Below are 21,278 nucleotides of genomic sequence, written 5' to 3'. Positions count from 1 at the left end.
CATGCCCTACGGTATCCCAGTCCCCCCCCAAAAAAAATTTTTTTTTTATAGCGTATTCTACCATTTTTTTGTTGAAATTTTTTCGACGATTTTTCAATTTCACATGGGGAATGGTGGTGTACAGGAATGAACAAAATCTAAAGTAGGACAATTTTCAGAGAAGGATCGCGATTGGAATATATCCAGGAGGTTTTTTTTATATAGAGTCAACAAATGATTAATACCACTACGCGAGTAAACATATTCAAAGTATATTTGAAGACCCTCTTTTACTGCGGACAGATTTTTTTGTCAATCGAATGGACAATTCCTTCGTCGAACATGCATATAGATGAGCCGTTGTTTGTATGTAATTTGGTTAAGCTAAGATGTCAATTGCAAACAAGGTAAATTCTCCAATTTACGTTTCAATGCTGTTCAATGCAATGTTCATTGACGCCATGAAGGACTTACGATTCGCCAAAATCTCATTCTTATCAAATGATAAATTTTAGTATGTGAGATTACCTGAGTGCTCATTAATTCTTAATTCCTTTACCAGATACCCGTAGTAGTACGATTCACATACACAGACCATAATGTTTGAAGCTTTGTCGGCAGGAACACAACACTTTATCGTGAAGAGATGATAGACATTTCACATTTTCCTTGTCTCTGAAACGGACTTTTGTCGATCATTCACTCAGTTTTTCAACTTATGAATTCGATGTTTTATCAGACAAGTTCTATTAAAAATAGACTTCACCAACAATATCATGAAATATAAAGAAACATTCGGAAACGGTTTAAACCGAATTTATTAACACAACGTTACATGTAGTAGAGATGCGCATGGACACTAAACAAATATATAATGTCTTTATTATAAAAAGAAATTAAACTCTTGAATTGGTAATTTGAGCTGTTGCTAGAAAGGGAATTTGGGGTTTAAAACTTCCTAGCGTAATAACTATAAGTCTGGTATATTTCACCCATTGATCTAGCTCTATTAAGTAAAATACATTGGAATGTAGGGTTCTCAATGCTCCTCATCTTCTCACTAGATTTTGACTGTTATATTCGAGCGTCATCGATGAGTCCTTTATAGACGAAATGTCCATTTGGAGAACGAAATAATAATTCTGGTATCGTTTTTTTTTATAAACATCCGAGTTTGATATAGGATATTTAAATTGAAAAAGGAAATGAATGAATGGAGTCATTTTACCCCGTAAAGTTACCAACTTAACTGGTCTTAAGTTTACAAAAGGAACAATTTATGATTGTCGGCATAATAGACAGACTAGCATTTTCTTGTCTCAATTTTCAAGGAACTATTGCAATGAATCATTGAAATAAATCATGTATGATTTGCTTGAAGAAATCCGAGTGTTCATAGACACATACTATTATAACTAGGTCACAATGTGTTTATCGGATTAATTTACCAGATTTTTAATTTATGATATATAATTTTATATATCTGATAGAAATGCATTCCTGTTGTTAAGTCATGTATATTTGTAAAAGGTTTACATATCTAATTAGTGATTTTCCAAAAGCCCCACCAATATTGAAGGTGAGCTTAACATGTTTAAAAAAAGGCTTTTCTGATATTGTACAAAAGCAGTAAAACGGCTACTGATTTTACAATTTGCTACAGATTTCAAAGATTTTACAAAATCCCTGCTTTCACAAATAAAATGTATAAATATACGCTCGGTATGACCGTAAGTTACACTAAATTGTCATGTTATAAACATTTACGTCTTCATGACAAAATATAGTTTGTAGATGTATCAAATAATTGTAAAGAAAGATTGAATTCTTAAACTGCCTTGACAGTTTGTTTTAATTCGGTTGGATACACATGATACACATTTACATATTCATTTATAACAACAAAGACAATTATCGTTGGTATGTTTACATTTTAGTTTTTAACTTTACTGAAATTAGAATGTTCGGTTAGTCTTTGCAATTTTTGCGGGGTTGCAGCGTTTAATTTCGGTTCCAAATATTATCAGTATACATGGTTTGTTTAAGGCGTGTTGTTTGTTATAGGTTATGCCGTTAATGCTTTTACAAATGTGGAATGCACCAATCACTAAAATCAAAACGTCATTGAACCTTCTTTCTTGTATCCTTCCAGTGGGAAAGCCAGTGACATTGAAGAGCTACTTCCGGTAGTCCCGCGGGAAAGGGGACATAATCTAAAAATTTTGAGGTGGCGCTGTAACCAGCGTGTAAACAAAAACGTAGCCTGTGCTTCAGACAATAAATCTATTAAAACAACTTATCATCCATCAGTATTTGAGTTTAATTTTTCATTAGAATAGATTTTGTCACACGACTGCCAAATTCGGTATTCAATTAAGTGCTCCGTTACTGAAATATGATAATCCAAAAGACTACCTCCGTTGATTTCCAAAAAACCGCGGGTAATCCCCACGACTACCAACAACTGACACAAATGCATCCTAAAGCTTTTCATTGGTCGAGATATAAATAAATGTGACCTAGAAACATATGGGCACATGACTATGTACAGGATTCCCCGTCACTCTGAGTCTTGTTTACATAATAAATACTTCAACCGGAGGTCAATTTTCAACATTTTCCAGACGTTTTGGGAGTTATTTCGGTGCAAAATCAAGCAAATTATGTCATATTTTACAGATTTTAAGCACAAAATTGATTGAGACAACGAAGGGTGATGATGTTTTCAGGATTTTAAATATATTTTTCTTAAAACGTTGAGTGGTTGAAGGCTTTACAACGTCATTTGTTGATGTTTACAATTTGCTCAAACTCCTCGTATCACATTTTCTGTAGTTATTTAATTATGCTGCTGATGTATAACAGATTTATGGGCGAGATTTATGTATTACATTGAAACTGATTTAATCTATGAACGAATTTGTCCATATAAATAACTTCCATTGTCTGGAAGTAGACCTACCCCCCTTTTTTCAACAAAAAAAAATTCAGTTAGTCAAAAGTTGTTGTCTGAATAAGCATGCAAAAGTGCAAAGTGTAAGCACTCAGCTAGTCTTTGTTTTAAGCCAATTTTTAGGGTAATGGTTACAGTCATTCTTTGATTCTGTAAATTATTATAAATCTGAAATGTTTCAACTTGTCAATTTTAAAAAGTACATGTACCAATCAACAAGAATTGCCTGCCTAAACACTCACACATGTTTATAAATGTCTGTCCTTATCATGCTTATCAAGCAAACTGATGTACACTGTGACTAACTATTCATGTTTGAGTGTTTCTGGGCCCTGGGGCATATTTAACTCTTGAGAACTTGAGATTAACATTCAATAGGAATGCCCAATGCCTAGTACATCAAATTCTTAATACATGTTAGAGCTACATGTATATGACCATTTAAAGCATTAACAAAATGCTATATCACTTCCAAGGTCTGGTATATGAATGTCTCACTCTGATTTTGGTGATCCTGTTTTGTTGCATTGATATAACTGCTTGACCCATATTTTTATTTTACACCAGTTTACAAGAAAACAAATCTTGGACACAGGATCTATTCTTTATTAAGAATCATACCATTCCTATATCTGTGTGCTGATTATTCTGCAATAGAATACCCTTTCACACATTTTACTCCATTCTAAAAGCACACAATTGCAATAATTTGCAAAATCATGTGTTTACATATCTAGGAAAAGGGTACATAGACATCTCATTCATAATACTACACAAGGAGCAGGATCTGCTTACTCTTCCAGAGCACCTGAGCTCAATTATATGTTGTGGGTTCAAGTTGATCAGTTTTCTTTTTTCTAATTTGTATATTAGTTTAAACTTTTCATCAAAAAGTCTGAAAAAAGAGATATGTATCTACTGAAAATGATTTATTTAGGTGCAGGGGTTACCACACTTTGAAATCTACATGGAAGCAAAACAGTGAAAAGTCATGTCATGATAGGCTACTTGAGAGACCTCACTATGTCTAGGAGAAGTGAACAATTCTAGAAACTTTCCATTTAAGTCATTCAAACCTTATAAAGAATAAAAGACCATCATTTTGACTTTTTATATCTTTTTTTTTCTTGTCTCAAATACTACAGTACATACATGTATATTTCTGATACCAGTGACAGATCCAGAACTTTTTCTATTTTTTTTTTGGGGGGGGGGGGGGGGGTAAGGGGTTTCTGCTGCTGACTAACTTAGGAGGGACCCGCTCCAGTGATTCCCTATTTAATCAACATTTTTTTCTTATGAAAGGGGGGCCCTATGAATATGCTACATGTAGCTTTGCATCAATGAATCTCAGGTTTTTCAATGACATTAAGTAATATTGTATTGCAACAGTATAGTGTCTCATGTACATTTACCCCACATAATCAATATAAAATGGTGGAGTGTTTCACATTGTATGTATATTTGAAAATACAAAAATGTTTAGAAATAAAAGTTTATTAAATGATGAATAAATACAAAGTCATAAAAATAATGTTAAAATGAAAAATATGTAAAAAGTATTTTAAACATTTAAGGAGAACTATTGTTAAAATTAAAAAGTTTTTAAAGTAAAATCAAGTCAAATAGTCTTCTGTCCCATACATGTAAATCCTCAATATAGAAATCCTGCTCTTCTTATTCCTATTGTTATCTGAAAATATATAATTTATGCAGATGATATTATCAAATGAATATAACTTCAAACTTCTCTAGATTTGCTGCATGTATATGATCGGTAAATTATAATATATTTTAATTGTCTACTGACAAAAACATGATCTTCTGAGGTCCCAATTAAAAAAAAAAATGTTGAAAGGAAATACTGGAATCTGAAGGATCAATCTCGAAATCCTGAGCTATAAAATTACCCAATCCAGACGTCCCGAAAAAGGTTCTCTAGAAAAGGTAATACTTATACACACCAACAGATGTTCGGTAAAATTTTCTACTTATAAATTCATTTACTTAGTATTTAAAATTCATCACCATAATAACATATCAACCTTTTTAAAAGATATAAAAAATGTTTTAATAAAGTATAACGTAATATGCAACATTAAATTATCTTACAGGTATCTGTTATATAAAAGATAACTTTTCATTCAATCATTCATATCTTTAATTCTTCATACCAGTAATTGATAATAAATGTATCCAACGCCAATAAAACCTGGCCACAACACCAAGCCAATACTGAAGGTGGCAATAAAATTCAACAATAAATCACATAATTTTTTTTAGCATGGAAGGAGGGACAGAATTTATACTTTCCTACTGGTGAATATATCTGAAATCTTTAAAAGATATTTTACATGCCCATATGCACTATTCAGCAAAAATAATAGTACTGTTGTTCACATAGACAAGGGTCTGGATGGGGTGTTCTGCATTTCTTTATCATTTAATCTTTTAGTTCATTGGTCTCTATTTTTTTATACTTTTTGTCCATAATTTCTCTTTCCTCAATATATAAATTAGCACATCAATACTGTAAATTCAGAAATTATTGCGAGGTTTTTATTATTGTTAAAAATGCGACAGAGTTGTAAACGCAATAATTAAAACTTGCATTTTGTAATATTTTAACTGAATTAAGCATGACTTTTCTCAAAATCGTAAAAATCAAAATTGCATTCAAGTTTAAAATGACAAAATCGCAATAATAAGTGCACGCAATAATTTCTGAATTTACAGTAGTTCAAAATGATTATGACCAGACCTAAGGCTTGCTGCTAAGAATATTATGATTTTTTTCTGGGATGCATAGGAAGTCGTCCCAGAAAAAAAGTAGTCTTGTCAGACTTCATAATAAATTGGACTAGCATGTCATTTGCTCTATTTTTTACTTATTTTATGGTAATTTTTCTCTATTCTTGTTCCTATAGTAATAATTCTCTAATTCTTTATACGTTTTAATAATCATAGTTCCCAGTGGCAGATCCAGGGATAGGGTTCCAGGGATTGGAATCTCCCTTTTTGAGGACGATCAATGCATTTGAATGGGGACATATAGTTGGAACCCCCCTTTGTCCTGGGGTAGTTATTTTTTTCATATATTTTTATGTTGTTTGTTTTTTGTGTTTTTTGTCACACTTTTTGGGTTCAAAAATAAAAATATTCACCTTTTTACTATTCGAGACAACCAAACAAATCAGCACATGTGCATTACACAACTGCAAAACTTTAATTAAAATTCAAATGCTAACATTGACCTGCCAAAATTGAAGTTTTATTCAAATTGAAGTCTCACGCTGGAAAAGGGGCGTTTATTTACATGTGGTCTTCGGAAATTTACTGGATTTAAGAATCGAAAAGAGGCAAACATATAGCCATAACCCGATCAGATCAATAAATTATGTTATGGATAGTATTAATATCTTTCTACTAACCATTAAAAGTAATAATACTAGGATTTCGTGAGCTCAGAAACCTTAATCTGTTGAAAAATGGCGTCGATTTGTGTGCTTCCTTTTCGCAGCCTCAGTTACAATTTGACACGGAGTGATGGGTATTTATGCAAATATTTAGTGACTCCTATCATCATAGATACTATTTTTGGTCATTTTATATTTAAATAGCCAATAGGATGCAAATGTGTCAGTTATTTTCAGAAGGGGAAAACACCCGCCATATTTTTATCTCCCAAATTAACAACGTCATTTGCCACTTTCAGATGTTCGTTTCTTGTAAATTAAAATCTTCTAAGAAGAAAAAATAGCATGGTCACCTGTAAAACTTACCTATATAACTAATTGATGATGAAATGACACAAGTTTAATTGTCTTTAATGATAAATTTCTCGAAAAATCACACGTACACGATGTAAACAAATTGCCGCGATGGCGCGATACTGTCGCCCTCTATGAAAAATCGCGATTGTCGCCCTTGATTTTCTGGCCTTTACGTCATATGGAAGGAGGCGCAGAATCGATCCGTGGCTTTCCCACTGTTCTATTTAAATTATTGTTTAGAAAAAATGAAAAATAATAAAGTTCAATTAGATTTCATTATTCATCGAATACACAGTTCAAACTATTACAGTTTCGAAGCTGAGCTCTGCTTCGTCGGAACTTTTCCTCCAGTGCCCATGTATAATGTTGGTGTCCAGTCAGGGTTTGTGATCGCTTCTCTGTCTATATTAAACTTCGAAATATCATACTTGGTTTTGCCATTTATTGCCATTTCACTTAGTATTTTTCCTAAAAGACTGGCAAATCTGAAAAAAAAATATTAAATAATATGAAGTGTACACTTTCCATAGGTTTCGTCCATATCACGTAGGCAATTAAATAAACAAAAGACGAAAACCAAAATGGCACACAAATTATAAAAACATACTGGACAGTACAGGAACAACATCAATCATCAATTATTGACTCATTCAAAACAAACTATAAACATACAACAACAAAACAATAACGAAAAGCACGGATGATTCAGATAAACTGGCACTAGCGCAACATGTTATACTAGTAAGTTTTTGTTTTATTTTCATGTGCAGAAACCTCACCCTATTTGAGGACATGTAATAAGAGTAAAAGCAAAATTCTATAAAATAAAATCACAGTTCGTTGGTGACCTTCTGCTGGTGTCTTCTCTATGGTCGGGTTGTTGTCTCTTTGACACATTTCCCATTTCCATTCTCAATTTTATACATATATTACAAGGATGATATGTTTAGTTCACACTATTATGGTGTTTACTGTTGTCCTTTCCTACAGTCTTGTGGTATTTGTGCTATTGAGTAAATACAAATTTTTCTATAGTCTTTCTTCAATTTATTAGATGATTATTGTATGCTGACGGCTTATAGTTCAATCATCATGGGAGACCATCATGTGACTTTGTGGGGCTTGTTTCAATTATCTCTCGTCATATTCTTGATATTAATAATACTTCGCAGTATCTTTTCTTTTTTAATTCGCTATGTGATGTTATTATGACGGAAAATAACGAATGATTTTTTTCCCGCATAAATGGCCCTATTTTCCTACTTATTCTAATAATTCTACATAATCACATAGTATACCGCGTACTTAAACGCATGACCAGCTCCACAGCAGACGATCACATTATCCCATCCATTCTTAGAACAATCATCCACAACAAAATGACGGTCCGGTGTCATTGTGTAGAGACATGTCTTAGTGTACATTATAGGTCCTAAGGACTAACAAAATTTATTTATTTGTAAAGAGGAGGAAAAAAAAATATACATTAAATATAAATAGATTCTTATGTTCGATTCTTAAATATACATGATTGCATGTACTTATTATACAACATGTACAATGTGTAATACTATATTTTTTTTAGAACATACTGTGCAATAGCTATTTCAAATGTCTAATCTTTTGATTAAAAGTAAGTTTTGATTGTCTTTCTTCATTTGTTTTTCTTCGGTCGTTTTTCGGGTGTTATTATTTTATTTTCTAATTTCTTTTCTGATCAGATTTGTCTATACTGTGATTTTGGTCTCTTGTGGTGAGTTGTCTCATTGGCAATCTTATCACATCTTCTTTTTTATAGTATCATTTTTTACATTCGATAAAAGGATAGAAATCATGTGTTTGACGGTTTGTCTAATAGATAAACAATATTACCCTTGGTATTGTTCTCTCCAGATGTTTTATACAAGCTTGTTCTCTTGTCTTGTCTGGTTCATAATTCCGTGTGTCAACGGAAACAACTGGACCACCAGCGTCTATCCCAATTTTGCTTCCTGAATTCCCATGCATTGGCATCCCATAAAAGTCGTATTTAGCTGAGTGATAAATCCATATCGGGTACCTTCAAATAAATGAGAAATAAAGGATGAAAGGATATAAATGGCACGGATTGTGCTCAAGTTAAGATACACAGAACATGAATTGTGAGAGCGAAATTTTAAAGATATCAAACCAAAGGATAAATTTCACATGTATGTAATATTTTTGTAAGTAAAGTATTCAGCAATTGTTGTTTAATCTACAACAAGAACTCAACTAACGTATATACTTTATAATGTTAATGCGTACTGGTTACATGTACCTCGTATACCATTTTGACTACGTTCTGACATCATACGGATACAGTATAACCAGTCTACATAAATACCAATAGATTGCAGTGCGATCTCGGGATATTAAATGTTCTCTTATATTCAAAATTGATTATAATTTCAACCTACTTTGCCTTTGTAAAATCTTTTACGTTTGGTGTAGCAAAATATGTGACTTGTTCTTGCGTAACATAAACTGGTATATGGACACCAATAGATCCAAGAACATGGTTTATCCAAGCACCAGCAGTGACTATTAGACGACGACACTGAAATACTCCTTTTGGGGTATGTACCTGGAAAGGATAAGTGATATATTTGACAAATTATCTAATCCAATGCGAATTACACAACACAAGACGACTTGCTTTATTTCTATTTGTTTTTCTATAATCAAATATTATAAGATAACAATGTACACCTTTGAAATACTTCAAAACAACATTCTTATTGGCAACCCTACCATCAGGACTAGGTAAAGTAGAAACTTACATGTATCTTTACATATTTGCCCTATATTTATATGTTTAAGGGGCTCGCGGGACTAAATCATTTTTTTTTCTTAATATAAGATTTCGCTTTATTTTTTTTATAAATGAACTCTATCATATCCTTAATAGAAAAATGAAATAAAAAAAATGGGGTCGCCGTTCATTTCAGCTCACAATCTGCCACCGAAAGAAGCATACATTTTTGTTAATGTCCTTTTTTTCCCCTGTTGAACTAATAGGAGAAATAGAGCTAATATCGAAACAAACAAAAAAAGAACTAAATTACAGAAATCGCTTAAATTTTACAAATATTTAGTTTATGTACAGCTTATTTGAAAACAATAATAAAAAGTATAGGTCACCGATGAGTTAAAAAAGCTATTTCAATTTTAAAGCCAAAAAATGCCATTTTTGCACCAAAGGAAGATAATTTAGAGCTTTTTTTAATGCTATAAACATTTTAAAAGTCATCCGGGCCAAACCGAATCGATTTTTCTGGTTGAATTTTGTACCATGTCATAAAGTTATATCTAATAGTGTAATAAATCAAATTTATAATGCAAGTAAAAACAAATGTTTAATTTTTGGCCGAAATTTTTGTATCCGCGAGCCTCCTTAAATTGTCAAATATATGTCATCAATATGATTTTCGTTTCCTTCTTAAACAAAATGTCCGTTAATAAAATATAAATTACTAATGACTATTAAAAATTATTTTTACAAACAAGTATGTTTTTTGATACATTGAAACATTTTCTGTAAAGTAAACATCTATTTTAGGTTTTCAATTCCGCTTCTTATATTTTAAACGGACTTAAACTGAGTTTAATTGTTATTACTGTTGCCTTTATTTAAACTGAGTTGCACCTAAAATGGAATAAAGATACTTCTCTTATACATGTATATAGTAAAGACGCTGAGACTTATTGGACCAATTAGATTTTGAAACAAAAATAATTAGTTGGTTCTCCTACCAAATTGTATGATTCAGTAGATTAACGTTATCTTATTGATGCTGCATTAACGCAAATATCTCAATAATACAGTTACTTGATCAGAAGGAAAAAACATTAGCAACCCCGCCCCCTAAAAACAATAACATTTAATTATATTTTTTATTAAGACAACTCGCTTACTGCAAATGTTATCATCATCAACATACCAGTACTCTTCCATTAGGCAACTTTTCAATTTTCTGGACAGGACAGTGTTCTAAAACAGTAGCTCCATTGGCTCTAGCAAGTTGAATATGAACAGAGTTTGCAAGAGCTGCATCTACGAGTCCAGCTATTGGTTGATAAATTGTATCGTAAGTATCATCTATTTCAAACTGTGGAAATTTAGCTCTGAGCTGGCTTCCCGTTAGTCTTTCAAAACTGACAAAATATAGATTAAATAGATATGCTTAAAGAAATCTCATCATATAGCAAATTTTTGTCTCAGACACTCGGTTATTTGATTGCATTTGTTACTTGGAGTTTAACACCACTTTCAGGACTATTGTGTTATTTCTTTATGGTGGTCGTCAGTTTATTTTGGTGGAGGAAGCTTGTCCGAACCACCGACCTTCAGTGGAACACTGATAATCCATGTAATCCTAACCTATTGATATTAGAATCGAGCAAACTGCAACCGGCAGGATTCGAACTCACTAAATCAATGGGCAGAGTCTAGAGATACAGTAATTCATTTCTTAGATTCGGCCATCAAGCTTCCGGGAAAATAAATACATGTATTTGGTAGTGTCTCTGCGGCAAGGTTCTTTGTCTTTTTTAATATGATGATAACAACGAAAACGTTTTTGTAACTAAGGTCTCAAAAGTAAGGTTAAAGGTTCGATACTCTCTCCAAATACGTACATTTGAATTATTCGCATATTAAATAAAAAAACAACAACAATATAATAATTACTTGTATAAACGTTAAAAAATACCTGATATTATTTTCGGCCATTGCTTTAGCATAAGCGTCGATGACATGAGACATTTCGTCTTTTCTGGTAAATTGAACTCCTCCTGTGTTGTACACTAACTGTACACCGGCTTCCTTCTCTACTGCTTCCCATCTTTGTAAATTAAAGGTAAGTAGGTAAATGAAATGAGAAAAGATTGACACCCTCCCCCCTTTCCCCAAACAAACACAACACTGTGGTTTTCTTCTATACACATCGCGTCATGAAATTAATGTCCAGACTTTATTTTTTTTGTTTACTCATTAACCGTGTTGTTTAGTGAAAATTTTCTCAAATTGCCATGATATACGATTGTCTTGATAGGGGTTTTAGAATAGAGAATAACGGATCATTACTACAGAAAGCTGGGCCAAAAGATATACAATAGAGAAAACAAAAGAATACTTCAGAGGCTAAAAGAGAGAAATAATGAGATAAAAATCGAGGGAAGGGAGGGGGGGGGGGGGTGAATAGCGGGACTAAAAAAATTGAGAAATACTTACCTTAAAATAATTAAAAATTAAAGAAATCCATGATAAATATAAAAACAAATGTTACTTCTATGAAGAAAAAAAATATAACCCGATGGAACAACGAAAGTCACTACGTTAAGGCCCCAATCCAGACCCTCCTTTGGGTCATCAAACAAACCGATGTTTATCAATATACACTAAAAAGAAATAGAATGTACTCCTTTTCTCTTTTTAACAGCTCAGGGAATGACCAATTAACTTGCCGGGGGAGGGGGACTTATGTTTTTTTCCAAAAAAAAAATAAAAAAAATATTCTGATCCCGAATTTGATGGAGGAAAAAAATGCTGGTCAAGTAGATAACAATCAAAATTATTATGAATGCAAATTCACCCTTTCCCCCTACGTTTTACTGTTAAATAATGGAAAAAGAATAGCCTGATTGATCGCGTCAAAAAACTAAATAAATGTGTGACTAAGAACCCAAGCCCCCCTCTCCCTTTGAAGTTAAACGGTTGCTCCATTACTTATATTAACATGCACGTCTATTTTGCGCATACCAATTGTTGTTTATAAAGTACTTACACTTTGTAGGTATCTGGTGTAAGTTTAGTATATCTGTTATCGTGGTAAGCTAGTCGTCTGTAAATAAAGATGATGAAAAATCACGAATTTTTACATTGCGCATCACTGTTGCAAACTAAACAAATTGATGATTAATAACATTTTGGTTTGCGTTTTCCTGATGAAATTACATGTTAACCAGGGAAAGCTTTATATAAGTATTTGTACGCACCACATGTATAAAAGATTTTGATTTACTTTTCAAAAGTATACTCAAGATCTAAGACACTCACAAATCAAACTATATGACAATTACACTCTGCGAATATTAGTTCAAGATGAATTTCATTAACAATGTCAAAGTTCTTATCTAATATGATGAAAGCCTATTAAAACAGTTATCGGTTGAATATTAGTTGTAATAAAATATTATGTGCTTACAATATTTCATATGGTACACACAAAAAAACCCAACAAAGAAAAAAAAAACTAAAGCATTCAATTAAATGAAAAACTAGTGAAGTTGCTGGTTGCATACTTTGTTTTAGCTTCAATAATCAGTTTAGAAGTTTTCCCTCTATATATTTTCTTTTTCTCATTTTATCTTTCTGTGACCGTTTATGGTTAAATATACGGAATGGAGTTTGCCTATTGTTGATAGCCGTACGAAGACCTATGGTGACTTAAATTTACATCCTTCGGTCTCTGGTAAAATATTGTTATCTCATTAACAATCATATCACATCTTCATACATTTATAATGGAAACCTTCAAAATAAAATATTTACATGATCCTTGAGTGATCCTGTGAACCTCCATTATGGTGTCCAAGTTCAAACTGTTCAAGACCGAGAACATCTATTAAAATCATACAATAGATATACATTATAGAAATATTTACCACAGTTTTAAGTAACGATGGTCCATGGTCGCTGCTGTATATATTTACTGGTATATTTAATCTATGCCAGTGGCGGATCCAAGAGGTTGATGAGGGCGTATTCCCCCTTTGCATCGCCAAAAAAGGTTCATGTTTCGAACCATTTATGGAATCTTTTTAGCGTTAAAATCATTAACATAAAAAATTGCATCCCTCCAGTCAGCAGTTTTTATAGACTTTGTCTAGAATTACACCCTTTTAAAAAGTATGCATCCATCCCATGATCTTTCATTAGACAAGTAAATAACATCAATCGGGTACACATCAATCGTCCAATAGGTTTAGTGTAAACACGGCATTAACAGTAAGAGAAAAAAAAACATGACCTTGTGAAATGCCAATAAACAGGTATCCACATTTTGTAGACCCATGTATATACACATCATATTTCATATTGACATGCATGTTTTTTGGCTATAAACATATTAGCCCTAATGGATATTACACCGTAGTGGAATAACACAGTTTCGCTGGAGACAAAAAGAAATATTTTTACTATGATAACTGGGCTTACACGGTTCATACAAATATCTATGCATTGTCAGCTGGGATAAGATATTCCCGAATTCGTGGTGCACAAAACCATGGGCGAATCACCTCTATTACACTATAAGTTTAATCCGTCTAAAGTGATTTGTTTGGTTTGCCTTAATTCAACAGGGTCGCTCTAATAAAAGCCGAGGATGTACAAGTACCGAAACACGCATAGATGTTATACCCAATTTCATCTGAGGTAAACTTTTCCTGCGGGAGATAGAACATTGCTCGCCATCACCTGAACTAGCGTATAAATTAAAAAACTATGACTGATTATCAAAATATTAACGTCATAATCGCCAAACAACAACTACATTGCCTTATTTGGTTATGTGTGACGTAGTATTGTACATCAATCATAAAAAATATTTAAACAGATTCTAAAAGGGATTGCTTATATAGAAGTTTCTTGTCAAAAAGAAATAGACACAATGAAAGAAACATTTTTTTATCCAGAGGACAATAGCTGCTAATATGGTCCGAGACCACCATTGTCGTCCCTTGATTTTCGTACAAATATAGTCCCTAGTGTTGACAGTGGGTTACTTGCCATTAATTTTTATACCCCTTCCAAATTTATTTCTCCATGTTTAATGCCTCAAATTGCAAGTAGGGGGGGGGGGGGGGGGTGAAATTACACTGTAAAAAAATTTGGGTCCAGAATTTTAAAGGAAAGTAGTGATTTGGTGCAGCTGAAAAAAGGTTTAAAATCACCACTTCGGAAGCTGTCAAATGATTTCAAGACACCCTAAACATAAAATTGTCCATATTTTGAGTTAGAGACGATAAAGTTTTCTATAATTTTAATATAATTTGTCCCAAAAGTAGTACAACACACTAAACATTTCTTTGAAAAAGCGCAGGTGGGATTTTTTTTATTTTCATTTATGTTCTAAAAGAAATGCACTACGAAATAATTGTGGTCTCGGACCTTATGACTCTCGTGTCCAAATAAAAACAAGAACCAAATTGAATGCTTTTTATTTTATATTTACCCCTTATACATGTTATACTAAGTGCTTAATTTTTTTTCCAAATTTAACATCAATTGATATCAATACCAGTTGAAAAAACAGAGGTTGAACATTATTCTGTTATCTCTGGACACCTACTCCCCGTTGTGAAATCGTTTTTCGAAAAATGGGTCAGTAAAAAAAAACTTTATAATACTACAATAGATATGTCCTTTCAATAATTTTGACCGTCATGACGGATTGACATTTTTACTGTCAGTAACAAAATGGGAGCATTTTTGACACAGAAGAATTGTATCCACCATAAATATCTACACCTATCTCACCCTCTGTAGTTAACTTGTTACAAGGGTTCATTTTAATGTGGCTATCTTTAATCCCGCTTCAATTGTTTGCACTTATCTTAAGTCAGGAATCGGATGTTCAGTGGTTATCGTCTGTTTATGTGGTTCATAAGGGTTTCTCGTTTTTATATACATTAGACCGTTGGGTTTCCCGTCTTCAGGAATGGTTATTCTAGTTGTTATTTTTGATTTGGGGGGGGGGGGGGGGGCGGCTTTAAAGCTTACTGTTCGGTGTGAGCCAATGTACCGTGTTGAATGCCGGAAATTGACCTATACTGGTTTACTTTTATAAAGTGTTATTTGGATGAAGAGTTGTCGCATTGGCACGCATACCACATCGTCTTATATCTATTAATTAAAGAAATAATTCGTGGTAACGTCAATTTCTAACGCATGTGATTGCATATACTATGAGATAAGAACATGCTTATCTGTACAGCATACACTGGTATATGCATAGTGTGATATGCATGCATATACTTAAATGAATGTTTAAGTGTCTATCACTTGAAATTGAATTGAAAATATATAGAAACGTACCTATACCGGCTTTTTTCGAGAGCCAATATAATGTCCCACTACCAACTCCACCACAGCCGACAACAATGTACTCAAAATACCTTCTTCCGTCCATAATGTTGTTTCTATAATTTACTTATACAGACCTCACGAGATTAATAAACCTGACATACTTATTTTAAGATAAAATTGTCAAGGTTAAATAAAACTATACCTGTACAAAACCATTCGTTCGTGTCAATGAATATACTGAATTATAATGAAAACACACTAGATAAAAATAGATAATTAAGGACACCAGATCTGAATATGAATGCACACTGTTTATATTTGTTAGAATCTACGTTATTGAATTGGAAAAAAATATCTCAATGGTACTAACTTTTCAGAATTTAAACTTTTTAAAACAAAACTTTTATTAATCCTAAACACTAAAAAAACGTAATTTTGAAAAACCTTGAAGAACCTTTTTCCAAAAAAGTTATTCGAACTGAAAAATTGAAAATCATTTCATCTACAGTTGGAATGAACGTCCTTTTTGACTTGAAGTACTTGCTTATCTAATATTAATTTTCATTATTTTTTACTTATTTTTTTTTACAAACTTACTTATTGGGTTCAATTTTTTTTTTTTTTACAGCAATTAACAATGTTAACAAAAGGCTGTGTTGTAAGGTTTTCCGTTTTGAAAGCATTTCTGGTTTAGCAGTTAGCACCATAATTTAATTCAAATAAAACAATTAAAATGAGAGGATTTAAAAAAAGAGGTGCAATTAACCCTTTCCCTTTTAACAGGCTTACTATTTTAATTGGGTTCGTGTTGTATATAATTTTGTAAGGACTAAGTCTTATCTGTCCTTTCGTTATCTTTCTCTTTGAATTAAAAGTTTTGAATATCACATTGATATCTTGACCAGTTACATGATAAAAATAACATATGAACCCTCACTCTTGATTTTAAAGTGTTTGTTGATCAAACCTTGACGTGGACACTTCTGTATTTGTTGTATCGTTTATTTAAAGTTCAACTTGGTAATGATTAGAACATGTAGAATAACACAGAAGTTGTTCACTTTGTGTTATTGAATTAGAGGTTCACCATCTTTGAATAATCAGAGATATATTTTAATGAGACAGCTGGCCCACAATAATAAAAAACTGACATCCTAAGGTAAATAATTGACATGCGGCTATATAATGTCACGCTTAAAATTTCCTCAAATATGTAGAAAAACGTGAATCTAAAGCCCTGGTCACAACGAACCAACGACACATTTATGCAGCGCCACGACATGAAAATTGGTCAAATCATGGGTCATTCGTGATCATCGTACGACAGTCGCACGATATGTTGAGCATCGTGGCGCTGTCGTATGTCGAAAATTAGACATGCACCTTTTTTGCTCTACGATTTTTTGTCGTGTCACTGTCTTGTGGCTGTCGTGATAGTGTCTTACCACTGTCGTGCGATAAACACATTGTCGTGGGTATCAATATAAACCATTTTAATAAAGAAAATACTTACAACTGCTGCACGACTGTCGTACTACAATCCAACGACTGTCGTAAGACACTCGTGATACAGTCGCACGATTGTCTCACGAATACCAAATTTCGTACGATGCTCGCACAACATTGATTATCTGTAGTACGACAGTGGTTTGTTCGGCGTGCAACATATTTTTGTTTTATTCAGAAGGATACAATTCGGCGGGAATGAATGTTTGGAAAAACATAACGTCTGCCGTTTAAAGAGGATGACTATTCAATCAGAACGATTACACTTGGTCCTGCTAAATAGGCGCATTGCCGGACTCCAACAAGAGCAAAATATGGTCCTGTTAGCGTTAATTTAAGCCCGTGAATAGTATAGGAACCAGCGAAACGCCCGACTTTGGTGGGTTAGGCCACAGATCGAACGGAACATGATGTCTGGGAAGAATAGTATACACTGATGCAAGAGTTGGAGCGAGAATCTTCCGGTGATTTCGTTGGATTCATGAAGATGGAGCCTGGCATGTTTCAAGACAGTGGCACGACAGTGACACGACAGTAACACGCGCATTCTATGACACGAAAACCTGAAAAATAGACCTAAAAAAAACCACGACTGTCACACGACCGACTTGCGAGTTACCTACGACAGCACAATTACAATTCTTTTTTCTCTGTCGTGTACCCATCATAAACATGTGACCACTCGAAATGTTTTTTTGACATTTTGCACGACAGTGCCACGACAACTATTTTATATATCTTCCACGACAAAAAAATCGTACGATCTGTTGTTACCGGGGCTTAAAAGAAACGGAAATACGGATTCCATAATTAACTCCACAAAATTGGTCAAGAGAGTAATTGACATAACGATTTCTACAATCAAACATTTATTAATCTAATTATGTACAATTTTCAAACAGTTATTAATCTAATTATGTACAATTTTCAAACATTTATTAATCTAATTATGTACAATTTTCAAAAGCAAAATATCTATAATGTTTTAACAGTCTCTTTTATTTGCATGCAGTGGCGGATCCAGAAGTTTTCATAAGCGGGGGGGAAAGGGGGGGCTGACTGACCTAGGCTAAGGGGGAGGTGCCGCTCCAGTCATGCTTCAGTGATTCCTTATATAATCAACCAAATTTTCCCCACGAAATGGGCCCCCAGATCCGCCTAATTGCATGGATAATATGATTATCTCATTTAGTTTAAGTCTATTTTACAGTTGATTAACATGCATTTTTTTTATTTTTTCAATCGGCACTACAAGTTTCTGTAATTTTTTAATTACCAGTAAGTATTAAAAAAAGGGAGAACGTATTTATCGTGGGGCAACAGATAAAAATAAATGGGGAATGTGTCCATTGGACACAAATGCCCCGCTTGCATGTAACGTTATACGGGGACAGAACTAAAGAACAGCAAAACAAATGCTGCTACCCAAATTCGAACTTGATTTGAATGTTGTGGCAATAAGCATTGTGTAAACGTTTCATAAAAGTTGGTTGGGGCATTTGGTTGGAATGGAATCGAATTATTTAACAAATTTTGTATTTGTAAAGAGGCATACTTCTAGAACGTAAACGTGACGCCACCAAAATTTCAAAACTTAATCTGTGTTTTGCTGTAGCAAGCATTATTAATAAGATTTATAGCATTTGGTTGAGGTAAAGTAATATATTTGATAGAGGGTTAACTTACTTCTTACAAGGAATTCGAAGCTATTAAACCAAGAGTTCTTACATTTTACGGACGCCATCTCGAGTTGGTTGATCGTTATGGTATAACGCTTCACAGATGATATCGGATATGTTCCTTATGTCGTAACTACAATCCAATCCCTTTTTACCACTAATGTGACCTACGGAATTAGATTATTTACTGGGTTTGTAATACCATGAGCAACACCACGGGTGCTTACCCTTCCGGAGTACCTGATATTACCCCTCTTTTTGGTGGGGTTGGTGTTCCTTATTCTTTAGTTTTCTATGTTATGCCTTGAATATATACTATTATTTGTCTGTTTGTCTTTTTATTTTTTAGCCATGGCGTTTATTTTCGATCTATGAAAGAGGGACGAAATATACCAAAGGGACAGTCAAACTCATAAATCTAAAACAAACTGACAACTCCATGGCTAAAAATGAAAAAGACAAACAGAAAAACAATAGTACACACGACACAACATAGAAAACTAAAGAATAAACAACACGAACCCCACCAAAAACTAGGGGTGATCTCAGGTGCTCCGGAAGGGTAAGCAGATCCTGCTCCACATGTGGCACCCGTCGTGTTGCTTATGTGATTACAAATCCGGTAAATAGTCTAATTCGGTAGGTCATATTCATGAAAGGAAGGGGATTGTAGTTACGACGTAAGGAACATATCCGATATCATTTGTGAAACGGTTATTCCATAACGGTCAACCAACTCGTGATGGCGTCCGTAAAATTTACGAAGGGATGATTTCAACTTCACTATTTGGAACTCTTGGTTTAATAGCTTCCTTGTGAGCAGCAAACCTCTATCAAGAAAATCATGATAGGAAATGCAAGCACGGGAATATCGTATCAATTGGGAGATATATACCCCGTATGCAGGTGCTGCTGGAATGTTGCTACTTAGAAATGGAAAGTTCACAATTGGAAAGCTGAAATCATCTCTTTTGTCGTAAAGTTTTGTTTTCAACCGACCCTCATTGTCAATTTCTAGATGTAAGTCAAGATATGAAGCCGACTTAATTGTATCTGTAGTATCCTTTATCTCTAGTTCGATTGGATAGATGCGTTCCACATAGTCACCAAATTTTGAATTGTTTAGTGAAAGAACATCATCTATATAGCGGAAAGTAGAGTTAAAGGATATTGCTAACTTCTTGTCTTTCTTCCTAAGAAGTTCCTGCATGAAGTCAGCCTCATAATAATAAAGAAACAAGTCGGCGAGTAGAGGGGCACAGTTTGTTCCCATTGGAATACCGACAGTCTGTTGAAAAACACGTCCTCCGAACGTAACAAATATGTTGTCAATCAAGAAATCAAGCATCTTGATAATATCAGTTTCAGAGAATTTTTTGTTTGAATCAGAGTGATTCTTTACAAAGTAGGATTTATCCCTCCCTAAGACAAGATACTTGTATCTACGTTGGCCATTCTTTTTTATGAAGCAAAGTAATACCAACTCTTTCAATTTGTCTTTTAGTTTGGAATGTGGAATACTTGTGTACAGAGTAGAAAAGTCAAATGTTTTAATACTGTTACAAGATGAAAGAGAGTTAGATTGTATGTACTCTAAAAGATCTTTTGAATTTTTAAGTATCCACATCTGATTCACGCCACCTCTAGAATAGGCAGTTTCACAATAACTTTGAAGCCCGTCTTTGATTGCTGATAAAATAGATGTTAATAATTTAGAAAGAGGTTTCGTGGAGCACTTGGAAGACCCAGCAATATGGCGTCCGTAAAATATATGAGTGTGACTGTCCCTTTGATATCTTTCGTCCCTCTTTTTCAGTAGGACAACGCCCGTTGTCACGTGGCACACATTTCGTTAAACTTTTTTGAGAACAATCACATTCGTGAGTTACCATGGCAAGCAAATGAATCCAGCTTTATCGCCAATCGAACATCTGTGGGATGAACTTGGACAACGTCTCAGAAATAGCCCAAATCTACCGGAAACGCTCGCTCAGCTCCGAATAGAACTTTCCAGGGAATGGGACAACATCCCTCAAGACTTCATTCGACGTCTAATTGATTCAATGCGACGGAGGTATCAGGCGGCCATAAATGCAAGAGGTTCACATATTACACAGTTTTGTCACGTTAACTTGAATTTCTAATTCGTCCTGTTAAAATTGTCCGAAAATGTGCAATATTGTTTCAAATAGAGAAAACTCGTAATTATTTTCTTCAAAATGATGTTAGCCAACTGTTCCATTAACTTATTTTGTTATTATACATATAAATGATCT

The 21,278-nt window shown here is 33.6% G+C and overlaps 1 protein-coding gene across 1 annotated transcript; it reads right to left on the bottom strand.

Moving 5' to 3' along the window:
* Positions 1-1,395: 1,395 nt before the first annotated feature.
* On the bottom strand, positions 1,396-15,997 carry LOC139523803 (monomeric sarcosine oxidase-like). The gene is made up of 10 exons (XM_071318086.1): positions 15,827-15,997; positions 13,280-13,349; positions 12,513-12,569; positions 11,439-11,570; positions 10,668-10,881; positions 9,144-9,310; positions 8,578-8,764; positions 8,011-8,144; positions 6,922-7,190; positions 1,396-2,124 (listed from the first exon to the last, which is right to left on the bottom strand). Exons 1-9 carry the CDS (start codon positions 15,918-15,920, stop codon positions 7,010-7,012), a joined length of 1,236 nt encoding a protein of 411 aa, XP_071174187.1. The 5' UTR covers positions 15,921-15,997; the 3' UTR covers positions 1,396-2,124; positions 6,922-7,009.
* Positions 15,998-21,278: the final 5,281 nt, after the last annotated feature.

Source organism: Mytilus edulis, chromosome 5 (genome assembly GCF_963676685.1).
Source record: "Mytilus edulis chromosome 5, xbMytEdul2.2, whole genome shotgun sequence".
NCBI lineage: Eukaryota > Metazoa > Mollusca > Bivalvia > Mytilida > Mytilidae > Mytilus > Mytilus edulis.
Note: the sequence above shows the minus strand (reverse complement) of the source record. Positions and strands in the feature narration are given on the sequence as shown.

What these genes read in the sequence shown, in the direction of transcription:
- LOC139523803 (XM_071318086.1), bottom strand. Translation starts at nt 15,920, where the DNA reads ATGGACGGAAGAAGGTATTTTGAGTACATTGTTGTCGGCTGTGGTGGA. An exon ending in TGGAGAGAACAATACCAAGG is followed by an intron (nt 8,145 to 8,577) that starts GTAATATTGTTT and finishes AAATTTTGTTAG; the next exon opens with TCCTTAGGACCTATAATGTA. An exon ending in GGAGCTGGTCATGCGTTTAA is followed by an intron (nt 7,191 to 8,010) that starts GTACGCGGTATA and finishes TTTTTTTTTCAG; the next exon opens with ATTTGCCAGTCTTTTAGGAA.